Source organism: Cricetulus griseus, chromosome 2 (genome assembly GCF_003668045.3).
Source record: "Cricetulus griseus strain 17A/GY chromosome 2, alternate assembly CriGri-PICRH-1.0, whole genome shotgun sequence".
NCBI classification, from domain to species: domain Eukaryota; kingdom Metazoa; phylum Chordata; class Mammalia; order Rodentia; family Cricetidae; genus Cricetulus; species Cricetulus griseus.
This window is the reverse complement of record NC_048595.1, coordinates 459,901,935-459,915,304: the sequence shown is the minus strand read 5'-3', so window position 1 is coordinate 459,915,304 and position 13,370 is coordinate 459,901,935. Positions and strand designations below refer to the sequence as shown.

Here is a 13,370-nt window from a genome sequence, read left to right as displayed (position 1 = left end):
GTATCTAGGTTAAAAAACATTAAGAATTCTACAGTTTTTGATAGATACAGTTCAGTGCCTTTACAAAAGTTGTATTTGTTTATACTTACACCAGTGATGTGAGTGAGCCTATTGAATTTCATTCTTCAGGTTTTAGGTATTGATTGGAGTTTTTCTGTCTCTTTATTTTGTAGCTGTTTGATGAAACACAAGGAAAACCTGCTGTCGCAGTGGTAGATAATGGAAGAGGAATGACCTCTAAGCAGCTTAACAACTGGGCTGTGTATAGGTTGTCAAAATTTACAAGACAAGGTGACTTTGAAAGGTTAGGAAAATCATGCTTTTTCCTTTCTAGTGATACCAGTATAAGGGTAAGAACTCTAGTGTGCCCTTAGATATAGAAGATTTATGGGAGGGCTTGTATTTGTTTTATTGCAGAATTTTGTGATAAATACTCCGAAATAGACCATTATGCTTTTCCACTGAACATTTTTTCTATTTCGAGAGGTCTGTGCAAGTTATATTAACATATTAAACACTGATAGGACAGTAGAATAGTGTTTAGGGTAACCTGTTTTTTGGTTTTTCCAGACAGGGTTTCTCTGTGGCTTTGGAGGCTATCCTGGAGCTCTCTTGTAGACCAGAGATCCGCCTGCCTCTGCCTCCCAAGTGCTGGGATTAAAGGCATGCGCCACCGCCACCCGGCTCTAGGGTAATCTTTATAAATCATTTCATACTGCTTGAAAATGTCTAGAATTACATATGATTCATTAGAATCCTGTGTTTCTATTTTTAGGCTCAGGTTTACAGACTGTATCAGTTGTAGATAATATTACAGCACAGAAAATCTGGGCATGACAACTCATGCCTGTATACATTTCAGCACTGTCAGGTTTCATCAGATGAGCAAAGATTTTCATTGGCTCTCCTTGTTATTTCTTACTCCTGATATAACACTTCTCTATAACCATTCATAATTATATGATAGTTAATTATATGACACTTAAAAGGATGGTTAAAAAGCCAAGGAAAGGAATGATTAGAAAGCCAATGTGAAGTGGGCATTGTGGCACACACCTTCCCTCCCAGCACTTAGTAGCAGAGACAGGTGGATCTCTTTTGAGACCAGCCTGGTCTACACAGCAAGTTCCAGGACAGCCAGGGCTACACAGAGAAACAGTGTCTCAACAAAGAGGGGGAAAAAATAGGTCAACATAAAGGTAAACACTACTGTTTTTATAATCTGAGGATAGGATTTTGCCTCTGCTTGACATAAGCAAAAAGATAAAACTTTATTGGTGGTAAACTTGGGGGAGGGAGCCAGGAAATTAACTTTCTGCCTTTCTGGTTGATTTAACTGGTTAAGCCTACAGTTTACTAGGATTAAACCTTCACTGGACTTGCAGGACACTGGTTTTTCTCTAGACCCTAACCAATTTTTTAACAACTCAAAAGTTAAGGAAATTTCTGTTTTTGGTAAAAATCATCCTTTGCCAGATTTAAATATGTATGTGTATGTGTATTGCACACATGCATATATAGTACCTGTGAATAATGATAGCTGTTATATCTTCGTAGTGTTTTTGGATCCAGTACCAGTCCCTTGACCCACTCCAATGTCTGCAGCATCACTATGTGTTATTTTAAATTGTTGATGAGAGCTGTGAAAATGTAAAGTGTCAAATTAATGTGGTAGACATTTCCTTTAGGTTAGATGGTTGGAGAAGAGGCTGTTATGACATTGTTTGAGTTGATGCTACTTCAAGAAAGAAGCCAATTTGTATGTAATTCCAGTACTCTGAGATTTATTTTTTACATGTGCTCACCAGTGCCCACTGAGGTCAAAAGAGGGTGTTAGGTCCCCTGGAGCTAGAGTTAGCGGTGGCTGTGAGCTTCCTGATGTTGGTGCTGCAAACTGGTCCCCATTATTCTCAAGAGCACCAAGTGTTCTTAACTGCTGAGCCTTTTCTCTAGTCCCCAGTCCTCTCAGCTCAGGTTGAAGGAATGAGGACTAGCTGGCTAGCCTGTGCCATAGTGTGAGACTTTTAAGGTGGGTAGGTAGTAGGTGGATGAAGGAAGGAAGCCCGACAACACAGAGTTGGTTCCTAGCATCCATGTCTGGTGACCAACTCCAGCTCTAGAGAGACATACCTATCTATCATTTATGTGTCTATCTACTATCTATCTATCTATCTATCTATCTATCTATCTATCTATCTATCTATCTATCTATCACCTATCTACCATCCATCCATCCACCTACCCCTCTATTCATCTACAGCAATTCTAGTGTTTTAGATTTTTTTCTCTTTTCATGTCTATCTAGGCTTCTTCATTCTTTGTTAGGTGTTTGTGTGTTTTCCTTTTTTTTTTTTTTTTGTAGAATGGTTGACAACCTTAGCACTGTTCATTTCCTTAATGTTTTATATGAATATTTTCAAATATGCAAAAAGGTGAAATTCTATAGTGACTATACTCACACGTGAGTCCTACCATCAGTTATTTTATGTGTATGTTGTATTGCCTTAGTGTGTGTGTGTGTGTGTGTGTGTGTGTGTCTGTCTGTCTGTCTGTCTGTCTGTCTGTCTGTCTGTCTGTCTCACACATTTATATACCTATATGTTATTTTGTGTGTGGTGTTTTGTCTGTAGGTCTGTCTGTCCACCACATTTATACATTGTCCTCAGAAACCAGAAGAGGGCATTGGATCCCCTGGAATTAGAACTACAGATTGTGATCCATGATGTAGGTTCTGGGAATCAAACTCAGATGCTCTCTGGGAGAGCTGCTAGTACTCTTAACTGCTGAACCGTCTCTCCAGTCCCACTAACATTTTTAGCAGGCGGCAATGGTTCATCTCAGTTGTTAGTGCATAGAAATGTTGTGTTCTATTCTTTTCCTCCTTGTTGAGGAAGAGTCTCACTCTGTAGCCCCAGTTGGCCTGGAACTCCATATATAAGCCAGGATGGCTTTGAACTCACGAAGTCCACGAGCTTCTCCCTACCAAGTTGTGGGGACACCCTGGTATACCACCAGCTTAGTTTCTTTCTCTGATGTGTCTAGCTATGACTCTTTATTATTTAATTCTCTTTGGAGTTAAGTCAAGTTCTTTAGTTTGTGCAGTAAGTTTCTTTATATTTGGGAAGCATAGCCCATCATTTCTCCAAATATTTTTTTTTTTCTCTATACTTTTGCAGTTCCTTACAGTTAGGTGCAGCGATGATTCTATAGACCTCACATGCCTTGTGTTTATTTTCATTTACCTTTTTTTTTAAGCACTGAAAAGTAAACCTGTGGCTTCATACATACTAAACTGTACCACTAAACTAACTGCTTTTTTCTTCAAACTAAGTAAGTTCAACTTGTCTACAAGTTTATGGGTTCTGCTGCCAACTCAAATCTGTTCATGATCAATTCCCTTAAGTGAGGTTTTAATTTTTGTTATTCTTTCCAAATGCAAATTGTAGAGTTTTTTAAAAAAGTTTATTGATACATTTGGTGAAGCTCTTTTTCTTTCTTTTCTTTTTTTTTTTTTTTTTTAAGATTTTTATTATGTATAGTGTTCTGCCTGCATATATGACTGTTACCAGAAGAGGGCACCAGATCTCATCATATACAGTTGTTAGCCATTATGTGGTTGTAGGGGAATTGAAACTCAGGACCTCTAGAAGAGCAGCCAGTGCTCTTAACTTTTGAGCTATCTCTCTAGCACCCTGGGTGAAACACTTTTATACTTCATGGTTATGGTTTCTGTTTTTTGGACATGAAATATAGCTTCTTTAAATTTTCGTTTAATAAGTAATTTCTTCTGTAACAGTATTTACTTTGATTTTTTTCAAAGATTTATTTTATGTGTATTTATATGCATGTGAGTTCTTGTACCATATGCATGCCTGAAGGCCATGGAAAACAAAAGAGAACATTAGATCTACTGAAACTGGAGTCACAGACAGTTGTGAGCCACCATGTGGATGACAGAAGCTGAATGCCAACCCTGAAAGTGCAGCCAGTGCTTTTAACCACTGAGCCTCTTCCCAACTTCTCTGTGATGGTTTCAGTAACCGCTCTTTTGTGTTTTTTTTGTTTTGTTTTGTTTTGTTTTGTTTTGGGGGGGGGAGTTGAAATTTTAAATAGCTTATCTGTTATTACCACTGAAGTCTGCTCACTTAACATTGGTGGTCAGCTGGTTTCACATTTCCTGAAATGAAACCTAAGCCTGCCCTTGCTGAGGGTTTCTGTGGGTATAATGGAAACTCCTATTCCAGAGATCAGTTTCAGGGCCTTGCAGGCAAGTGCTCTACCCCTGAATTACATCCCTAGTCCTGTAATGCATTTGGTGATGTTGGTAGGGTTTTTGGTGGATGGTAGATTTCAAGACAGGGTTTTGTTATATATCCCACTCTGTTCTCTGCTGTCTCTCAAGCAGATTGTTTTAAAGCACTGATTGATACAATGTTTTCTTTTAGTGATCATTCAGGGTATGTTCGTCCAGTACCAGTACCTCGCAGCTTGAACAGTGACATTTCCTATTTTGGTGTTGGAGGCAAACAGGCTGTTTTCTTTGTTGGGCAATCAGCCAGAGTAAGTGACACAACTTCCTGTAAGTGAAAACTGATGACCTTATGTTGGGATGACAACTTAACTAGTAGGAGTTAATGTATCTTTTAAATTGTTTGACAGATGATAAGCAAACCTGCAGACTCCCAGGATGTTCATGAGCTTGTGCTTTCTAAAGAAGATTTTGAGAAAAAGGAAAAAAATAAAGAGGCGATATATAGTGGATATATTAGAAACAGAAAGGTACAGTACACTGTACAGCTCAAAATTACACATTCATTTCTTTGACCACATGATGGGACAGAATGTTTTTCTGACCCATTACTGAGATGTTAATATTTTAAATACTTGAAAGTAAGAGATTGTCAAAATAAGTTATAGTTTCATATTTTTCTTTAGAGAATAGCAAAATTATATTTATGTGGGTTTTTTTTTTTTAAGCTAAAACTTTTCACGTAAGTTAACTTAAGAAACTTACAAAGTTGCAGATCTTGGTTGGAATTTGTGTTCAGAATTTTCTTTTTGACATTTTGTGGTGTGTGTGTGCGCGTGTGCACGCGTGTCACAGTGCAGATGGTCAGAGGACAACATGAAGGAGTGTGTCCCAGGGATAAACTCAGGTCATCAGGTTAGTGTCAAGTGCTTTACCACCTAAGCTATCTCTGGGCCAGAATATGAATTCTTTGCTATGAAGTAATAATAGAAACCAGGTAGGAAAATAGTGTTTGTGATAACATAACTTGAGGAAATTGTAACTTTAGAGGCATGAGATTTTGTTACAACCATGTCCTCACACTTGCTCATATCCTCTCCACATGTATATCTACCGTAATAAAAATAAAACTTTAAAACACAAGTAACAATTTAAAAATGTCTTATTTGAAAATGTGCATAATATTATAGGAAAGCAAATAAAATACAAGTATCAGAAAAAGGTACTGATAACACATTTTGTTAAGTTTCTTTACAGTCCAATGTTTCCTACGCCAATATCTTGAGTATTCCTCATTTAAAAAATGTTTTTTTATACAATACATTTTAAAAAGAGTATGAATGTTTTGTCTGCATGTATGTATAAATACTACATGTGTTCCTGGCACCTGAGACCAGAAAAGGGTGTTTAAATAGCTTTTTAATATTTCTATTGCTGGTTGTACTATTATTTGAGCATTTAGTATATTTGAAAAGTTTTATCTCTAATTATAAATGTGTTTGGTTTTCTTTATGTAACATTTTCCCCAAGTTGCAGATATTTTTTCCCATTCAGATTGTTAGAATTTGAATAGTAGTGACAGTTTGAACTTTTAGTATGTTATTGATATGTTACAATTTTTTGGTCTGAGATTCAAAAATTATATATACTTCAATGGTTTTGCATTGACGTACATTCCGGATCAGTTCCTTACGTTGTTGTTGTTGTTGTTGTTGTTGTTGTTTGTGGCCTCCATTGGCTCATTTTGAATATTTGGTACCCTGTTGGTAGAACTGTTTGGAAAAGGGTTAGAGGGTATGGTCTTGTTGGAGGAGCTGTGTCACTGAGGGTTGCGTATGGAGTTTAAAAAGCCCATGCCATTCCTAGTCAGTTGTTTCTGTCTCCTCCTCATGATCCAGATGTCAGCTTTCAGCTGTTGCACCAGCACCATGCCTGCTTGCTTGACGCCATGTTTCCCACTCTACCACCTTCTGAAACCATGAGCCCCAGTTAAATGCTTTCTTTTATAGGTTGCCATGTCATGGTGTTTTATTACAACAGTAATAATGGAGCTGGAAGTGGTGGCGCAGGCCCTTCATCCCAGCACTTGGGAGGCAGAGGCCAGCCTGGTCTACAGAGCAAGTTACAGGACAGCCAAGGTTACAGAGAAACCCTGTCTCAAAAAACAAAACAAAAAAATTGAGACAGGCTTGAAACATACCTACAATTATGGTATTGCTATGACAGGCCTGACTAAGCTGCCGTTTGTCTGTCTGTCTGTCTGAGAAGAAATATGGAGGACTAGGACTTTGGACTAGAAAAGGCAATTGAATGCTGTAAGCAGGGCTTAAAGGGCCATCCTTGTATGAGTTTGGAAATCAGTATTGCTGAGAGAAAGTCCAGCTCAAGAAATTTTAGAGGGGAACACTATTAACAACTGGGTTGGAGACCATTCTTGTGATATTTTGGCAAGGCATGTGACTGCTTTTTGCCCCAGTCCTAAGAATCTGCCTGAGGCTAGATTGAAATGTTTGGAATACTTTCCTTTTAGAGATTTCAAGGCAGCCTAATATTGGCTCTGTATTGTACTTATTATTCATCACTCTTATGCAGATCTAGAGTAAAAAGGGCAAGAAATACAAAATGTAATAGTTTGAAGGGAAGATAGCACTAGGAAATTTAATGCTAGACTCTGGGTTTGTGCTGAAAGAGATAAGAAGTGGAATAAAAGGAGTCATACCCTCAGAGTGAAACTCTACCAACTAATCCTGCAGTTTATGAAAGACCTGGGAGACTTTTGAAATGGAATTAAGTTCATTATGCATTTTGATGTGGCTGCTACAAGCTGTGGGGCCGGGAGTAGAATGCAGTGGTTTGAATGAGAGTGGCCCTCCTAGGATCATACATTTGAACATTTGGTCCCCAGTTGGTGGAACTGTTTGGAAAAGATTAGGAGGTGTAGCTTTGTTGGAGGAATTGTGTCACTGAGGGTGGTCTTTGAGATTTCAAAAGCCCCAGGCCTTCCCAGTTAGCTCTCTGTTTGCATCATGCTTGTGGATGTGATGCATGCTCTCAGCCCCTGCTCAGCACCACGCTTGCCTTTGTGCTGTGGTGCTCCTCACCATGTTGTAACCTCTGGAACCATGAGCCCCCCCCACCGCCCCCCCCCAAAAAAAACTAAATGCTTTCTTGTCTAAGTTGTAGAGGTCATCTTGTCCCTTCACAGCAATAGAGAGTGACCAAGCCAGCTTGTTCATGTATGAGTCAGGGCCTCACATATTAGTTTAGGCTGGTCTGGTACTCATTATATAGCCCAAGCTGCCCTTGCACTCAGTAAGCCTCCTACCTGGGTCTCCAGAGTGGCAGACATGACACATACATTGGCTGCTGTTTTGAATGTTTTTTCTATTGCTGTGATACAATATGCTGACAAAAGCAACTTAACCAAGAATGAGTTTATTTTGGCTCACCATTCTGAAGTTCTCATTCAACTACGGAGGTCATTGGGAGGCAAGAGTTTGAGGTGCCTGCCATTGGCATCCTCAGTCCAGAAGCAGAGACAGGGATGCTAGTGCTGAGCTCTCCTTATATATACAGTTGAGGATTCTTGGGTCTTCTAACACTGATTAATCCAGTCAACAGAATCCCTCGAAGACATTCCCTTAATCCTATTCCTCAGAGGTGTGCTTGGACAGCTTGCCTGTCAGGAGTCTAGATTATGTCCAGTTGACACCACTGCTTTTTATTTTCTCCCAGTGCTAAGGACCAACCCAGAGCTTCTTAGTCTGAACAAACACTTCATAGTGGCTCACCTTTTTTTTTTTTTTTTTTTTTTTTTTTTTTTTTTTTTGGTTTTTCGAGACAGGGTTTCTCTGTACAGCTTTGGAATCTATCCTGGCACTTGCTCTGGAACCAGACTGGCCTCGAACTCACAGACATCCGCCTGCCTCTGCCTCTCCAGTTCTGGGATTAAAGGCGTGCATCACCAATGCCCGGCACCTTTTTTTTTTTTTTTTAATAATTCTTTTTAAAAAATTTATTTTTATTTCCAGTTTTGTCTTGTGGGGGTTGTATTTGTGCATAGCCATGCAGCTGTATACGTCAACCAGAAGAAGCATCTGATCTGGAACTTGAGTTGTTAGTGGCTAATGGTAAACTGCCTGATATGGGCATTGGGAACTGAACAGATTTCTCTTTCTGCCCCATAACCCCTGTTGCCCCCTTTGAGCAGTTCTTCCCAGCTATTTCAATTGAACACTTCTCTCCTTGACTTGCTAATGATTTTCAGAGTGAGGGTAGATTTGAGGCTCTTTATAGGGAGCAAATGAAGTCATAAGTGGCTGTGTTGTGTTGACCTGAGCAAAGTACAGACCTGTGGGAAAATAAATGGCAGTGCCTTCCCCAAAGGTTAGGTTCACGGGTATAATAGCACCCCCTCTTCTGTTGAACTGTGTATTATAATCATAAGCTTCTGGGGTGCTTTTGCTTTTCCCTCAGCCCAGTCTGCCAATCCCAGTCTAACGATCTCTCTGTGTGATCAGCCTGCCTTTGCCTCCAAGTGTTAGAGTTAGAGGCAGGCACTACCATACCCAGCACTAAAGATTGTTTTGAAACATTAAAACTTAAATATGATTATAATTATAGATAATTTAATCTGTTGTGTTTGTATTCATCCTTTTAGCCAGCTGATTCTGTTCACATTACAAATGATGATGAAAGATTCCTACACAATCTTATTGTAGAGGAGAAAGACAAAGATAGCTTCACTACTGTGGTTATTACAGGGGTGCAGCCAGAACACATACAGTACTTGAAAAATTATTTTCATCTTTGGACACGACAGTTAACGTAAGTAATTTGGTTTAAGAACTGTTCCTGCTTGTTTTTATGTGTGGTTTTTTTTTTTTTTTTCTTTTTTGAGACGGGATCTTGGTATGTACCTCAGCTGGCCTGGCCCCCTTCCCATTTTCTTCCTTCCTGACTTCCAAGGGTTAGGGTTACAGGCATGGGGTTCCTCAGCTGGCTGACACAGGATTCACCTTTTGCCCCTTACTTAAAGACAGAAAATAGAGATATATTGAAGTCTTTGATACATTGTGCACTATTCTGATGTTGATTTTTAAAGGGTTATTCATTCACTCATTCAAAAATAAAATAGATTACTTCATGTATTCAACATTAATTTTGAAGCACAAGTTTTTTGACATCTGCTGCAGAGTAAAGAAGAGCTTGAGAGTTGGCCACGCCCCTTTGTGCTGCTTTTCCCTAGGTGACATGTGGTCTTCCATACCACTTTCTTGTTTGTTTTCCCCCATTGTGATCTTTTGTTCATGCCTGAATCTTCAGTATCTGGAAGAGAATCTACTACATAGTAATAAATGCCTAACAGATTAGTACTTTTACTTCATTGCAATAAGAAATAGTACACACATTCCTTAAAATGTTCCCTGTTAATAATTCTGAATACTAAAATATCATTGTGTTATTCCACTAGAACCTTTCATTGTACATATTTCATTGACCAAATTAGATTTACTTAAATTTTTCCTAAATATTTACTTATTAGATTGTTTGCATATGTTCATTAGTATGGAATATGAAGTCTTTAAAAATATGTATGTCTTCACAAAATCCATACTTAAAAACCATATATTTACTCCAGAGTCTGTTACACTTAAGTCTGTATTATATATACATGTGCATATTTACAGAATTTACATTTTCTGAGTTTTTTTAAATTAGGAAATAAAATTGACTCAGGAATATCCTTTTTCTAGAAATTTCTGTTTATTGCCTGACATTTGTGTAAGAAATTAGATTAGATTTTCTTTTCTAAGTATATAATAGCTACCTTTTATGGTTTCTTCACACTGAAGAAATTATATCGTAAAAATACATGTAATTTATTCTAGTAAAGAATAACATAGCCTATTTTTTCTTCAGAATAGACAATCATTAAAGTATGGTCTCAAACATTGACAATTCTGAAGAAAATATGTCTAGTGATTTCCTTTCTGTTAGTATTGCTTTGGAGAGTAGCTAGGGTGGTGAGCATTGTCCTCTCTGCCTCTCTCCCACCCTCTCTTTAGAGATAGAGTCTCTCTGTGTATCTCAGGCTGGCCTGGAGCTTGCAGATCTCTTACCTCTGCCTGCACATGAGTCCTGGGATCATAGGTTTGCACTACCATGCCTGGCAAACCTAATTTTTTAATTTATGAGAAGGAATTCTGTAAATTTCTTCTTGAGGAATTATTAGAGAAATATCTTATTATCTTAAAGAAAATTGCGTTTTGTTTAACTTTCATTTAACAAAATAAAGCAGCAAAAATTTCTGTTGGTTTTTAATGGAATTTTGTTTTTTTTTGTTTTTTGTTTTTTTTGTTTTGTTTTTGGTTTTATGAGACAGGGTTTCTCTGTAGACCAGGTTGGCCTTGAACGCAACAGAGATCCACCTGCCTCTGCCTCCTGAGTGCTGGGATTAAAGGTATGCACCACTACCTCCTGGCTTGAATTTATTAACTTTTTAAAATGTGGGTATAATTTGAGTGCCAAGGTTGGGAAACTGTGCAAGTTGTAGAGTAACTCCCTCCTCTGAAGATCGTTACAGTACAGCTCAGTAGGCTCCCAGATACTTTCTAGAGCAACCTTGACACACAGAATTAGACACTCTCACCTTCTTTAAACATTTATTTGATAAAAACAATTAAATAAAGCTGAGTTTGTCTTAGCTCTAGTTCTGATAAGTTTTGTGTATCTGGAGAAGTGATGCTTGGATTTCAGAGGTTATTTTACCATTGGAATATGGTTTTAAAAATGCTGGGAGTGCATGGCTAGATAACGTAGGTCAGTGGTAGACGGCTCTGTAGGATGTGTGAGACCCTGGCTCTAGCATTTCATCTCCATTGATGAAGTGCTTGACTAGTGAGTGCATTAAATTTTGGGAATATAATTTGTCTTTGTTAGATTATGTGAACTATGGTCTGATGTTAATAAAGTATAATGTTACTCTTTGTTTTAGGCATATTTATCATTACTATATTCATGGACCAAAAGGAAATGAAATAAATACAGCAAAAGAAGTTGAACCTTCCCACAATATTGATATTGAAGTAAGACAAAAATCTGCCTTAGGATATTCCATTAGCCCAGATGATACTGAGTAACCAAAGTTAGTCAGTAGTTAAACAAATTTTCTCTTCTTGTTTTTTGTTTTTAATCAGTTTTCGTTGGTTATTTGAATACCTAATGAAGAGATGGTTCTTCGTTTTTTTTTGTTTTTGTTTTTTGTTTTTTGCTTTTTTTTTTTGCCTTGGATACAGCTCTTGTTTCCCTTTAATTCACTCTTTTGTAGAGATGAGAATTGTGGTTGAATACAGTGCTTTTGAAAGCAAGAAAAAAGAGGGATATGTCTGTTTAGGGCGTCTTTATTTGTTCATAGTCTTTTGATGCACAAAAAAGCTAGTGCTGGGTTGTGCATTTCCTCGTCCAAACACTGGGAAGAATGTAAAATGTCCTACTTCATACCTTTAGCAGGAAATCTTAGATATAATATGCTTATGGCTTACCTGTCCTTCAGTTCTGATTCACTCCTTTCTGTTTTATAAATGTGCAGTCTTTGCTGAGTGTTGACCTATGCATACAATGTGTATATTTTGTTAACCAATTATTTTACAAATGAAGTACCATAGAATTTAATTATTTTTCATTTTGTTTTCATTTTAGATTTCTTTGTTTGAAAAAGGGAAGACACCTAAGATTGTCAACCTAAGAGAAATACAAGATGACATGCAAACATTGTATATAAACACAGCATCTGACAGTTTTGAGTTCAAGGCTCACTTTGAAGGAGATGGTGTCGTAGAAGGGGTTATCCGATACCATCCCTTCCTGTACGACAGAGAGACTTACCCTGATGATCCAAGCTTTCCATCAAGTATGTTAATCTCATCTGTTATCTGAAAATAGAATGTTGTGATTTATGATAGTATTCTCTAAATGATTTCTAGTTGGGCTATTATGACTAGATAAAAGTCTGAACAGTTTTTCCTTATGTACTGTTAGTGTGTATAATATTTAGAATTCCTTATAGTCTTTTGTTTTTGTTTTCAAAATAAATTTATGAACTATTAGTGTTTAATTCACATACCTGTTTTACTGTATTTTTTTTCACAGTTTCAAACATTTATACAAATACTTAATTACTTTGATTTTGGTTACTTTCGTAAGACTTTTTACACCTTAAGGTTTTGTTTGTTTTTTGAGACAGGGTTTCTCTGAGTAACAGCCCTGGCTGTCCTGGAACTCACTCTGTAGACCAGGCTGGCCTTGAACTCAGAGATCCACCTGCCTCTGCCTCCTCAGTGCTGGACTTAAAGGTATGCACCTCCACAGCCTGACCAAGAATTTAGGTAGATTACTTAATGCTGTTGTGTGTTAATATATCAGAAACGTAATGCTTAATTTATCTGGGTATTTAAGAATGTATTGATAAAAAGCACAATATTGCCAGGCGTTGGTGGTACACACCTTTAATCCCAGCACTCAGGGAGGCAAAGGCAGGTGGATCTCTGAGTTTGAGGCCAGCCTGGTTTACATAGCAAGTTCCAGGACAGCCTCCAAAGCCACAGAGAAACCCTATTTTGAACCCCCCCCCCCCCGCCAAGAAAAGCACAATATTGTTGATGATAGTATTAATTTGTTTTTGACATATGTTAGTGTATCATTTCCTGTCTGAACCTGATCTCTGGAGACATAGTTTATGTAAAGTTCAACTGAGTACTCTAGACTAATTTGCCTAAAATTGATAAATTTGCTGTTACTTGACACTGTGGATTTCTTAGATGATTTTCACATACACATTGCTAGCTTTATAGAATTTTGGGAATTGTGTTATTGTGTTTCAGGTACAGACTTCAAGAGCCTATTTGTGGAGAAGAGGGAATTCATTGTAGGAAAAATCTTTTTGGGTGTATAACTTTAAAACAGTTTTTAGAACTCCTTTTAAAAGCCAGTCGTGGTGCCATACACCTTTAATCCCAGCACTTAGGCAGAGGCAGGTGAATTTCTAAGTTGAGGCCAGCCTGGTCTCCATAGTGAATTTCAGGACAAGCAGGGCTACATAGAAAAACCCTGTGTGAATAGA

General features: G+C 37.8%; 1 protein-coding gene across 1 annotated transcript in view; it reads left to right on the top strand.

Annotated features, from left to right (window-relative positions):
* The window catches only part of Smchd1 (structural maintenance of chromosomes flexible hinge domain containing 1), a 101,420-nt gene that overhangs the window by 15,028 nt on the left and 73,022 nt on the right, over positions 1–13,370 (top strand). Inside the window, exons 5-10 of the mRNA XM_027397834.2 lie at positions 174–304; positions 4,446–4,560; positions 4,660–4,779; positions 8,910–9,076; positions 11,247–11,337; positions 11,951–12,161. Coding sequence (XP_027253635.1) covers positions 174–304; positions 4,446–4,560; positions 4,660–4,779; positions 8,910–9,076; positions 11,247–11,337; positions 11,951–12,161 — 835 coding nt within the window. The remainder of the gene's footprint in view (positions 1–173; positions 305–4,445; positions 4,561–4,659; positions 4,780–8,909; positions 9,077–11,246; positions 11,338–11,950; positions 12,162–13,370) is intronic.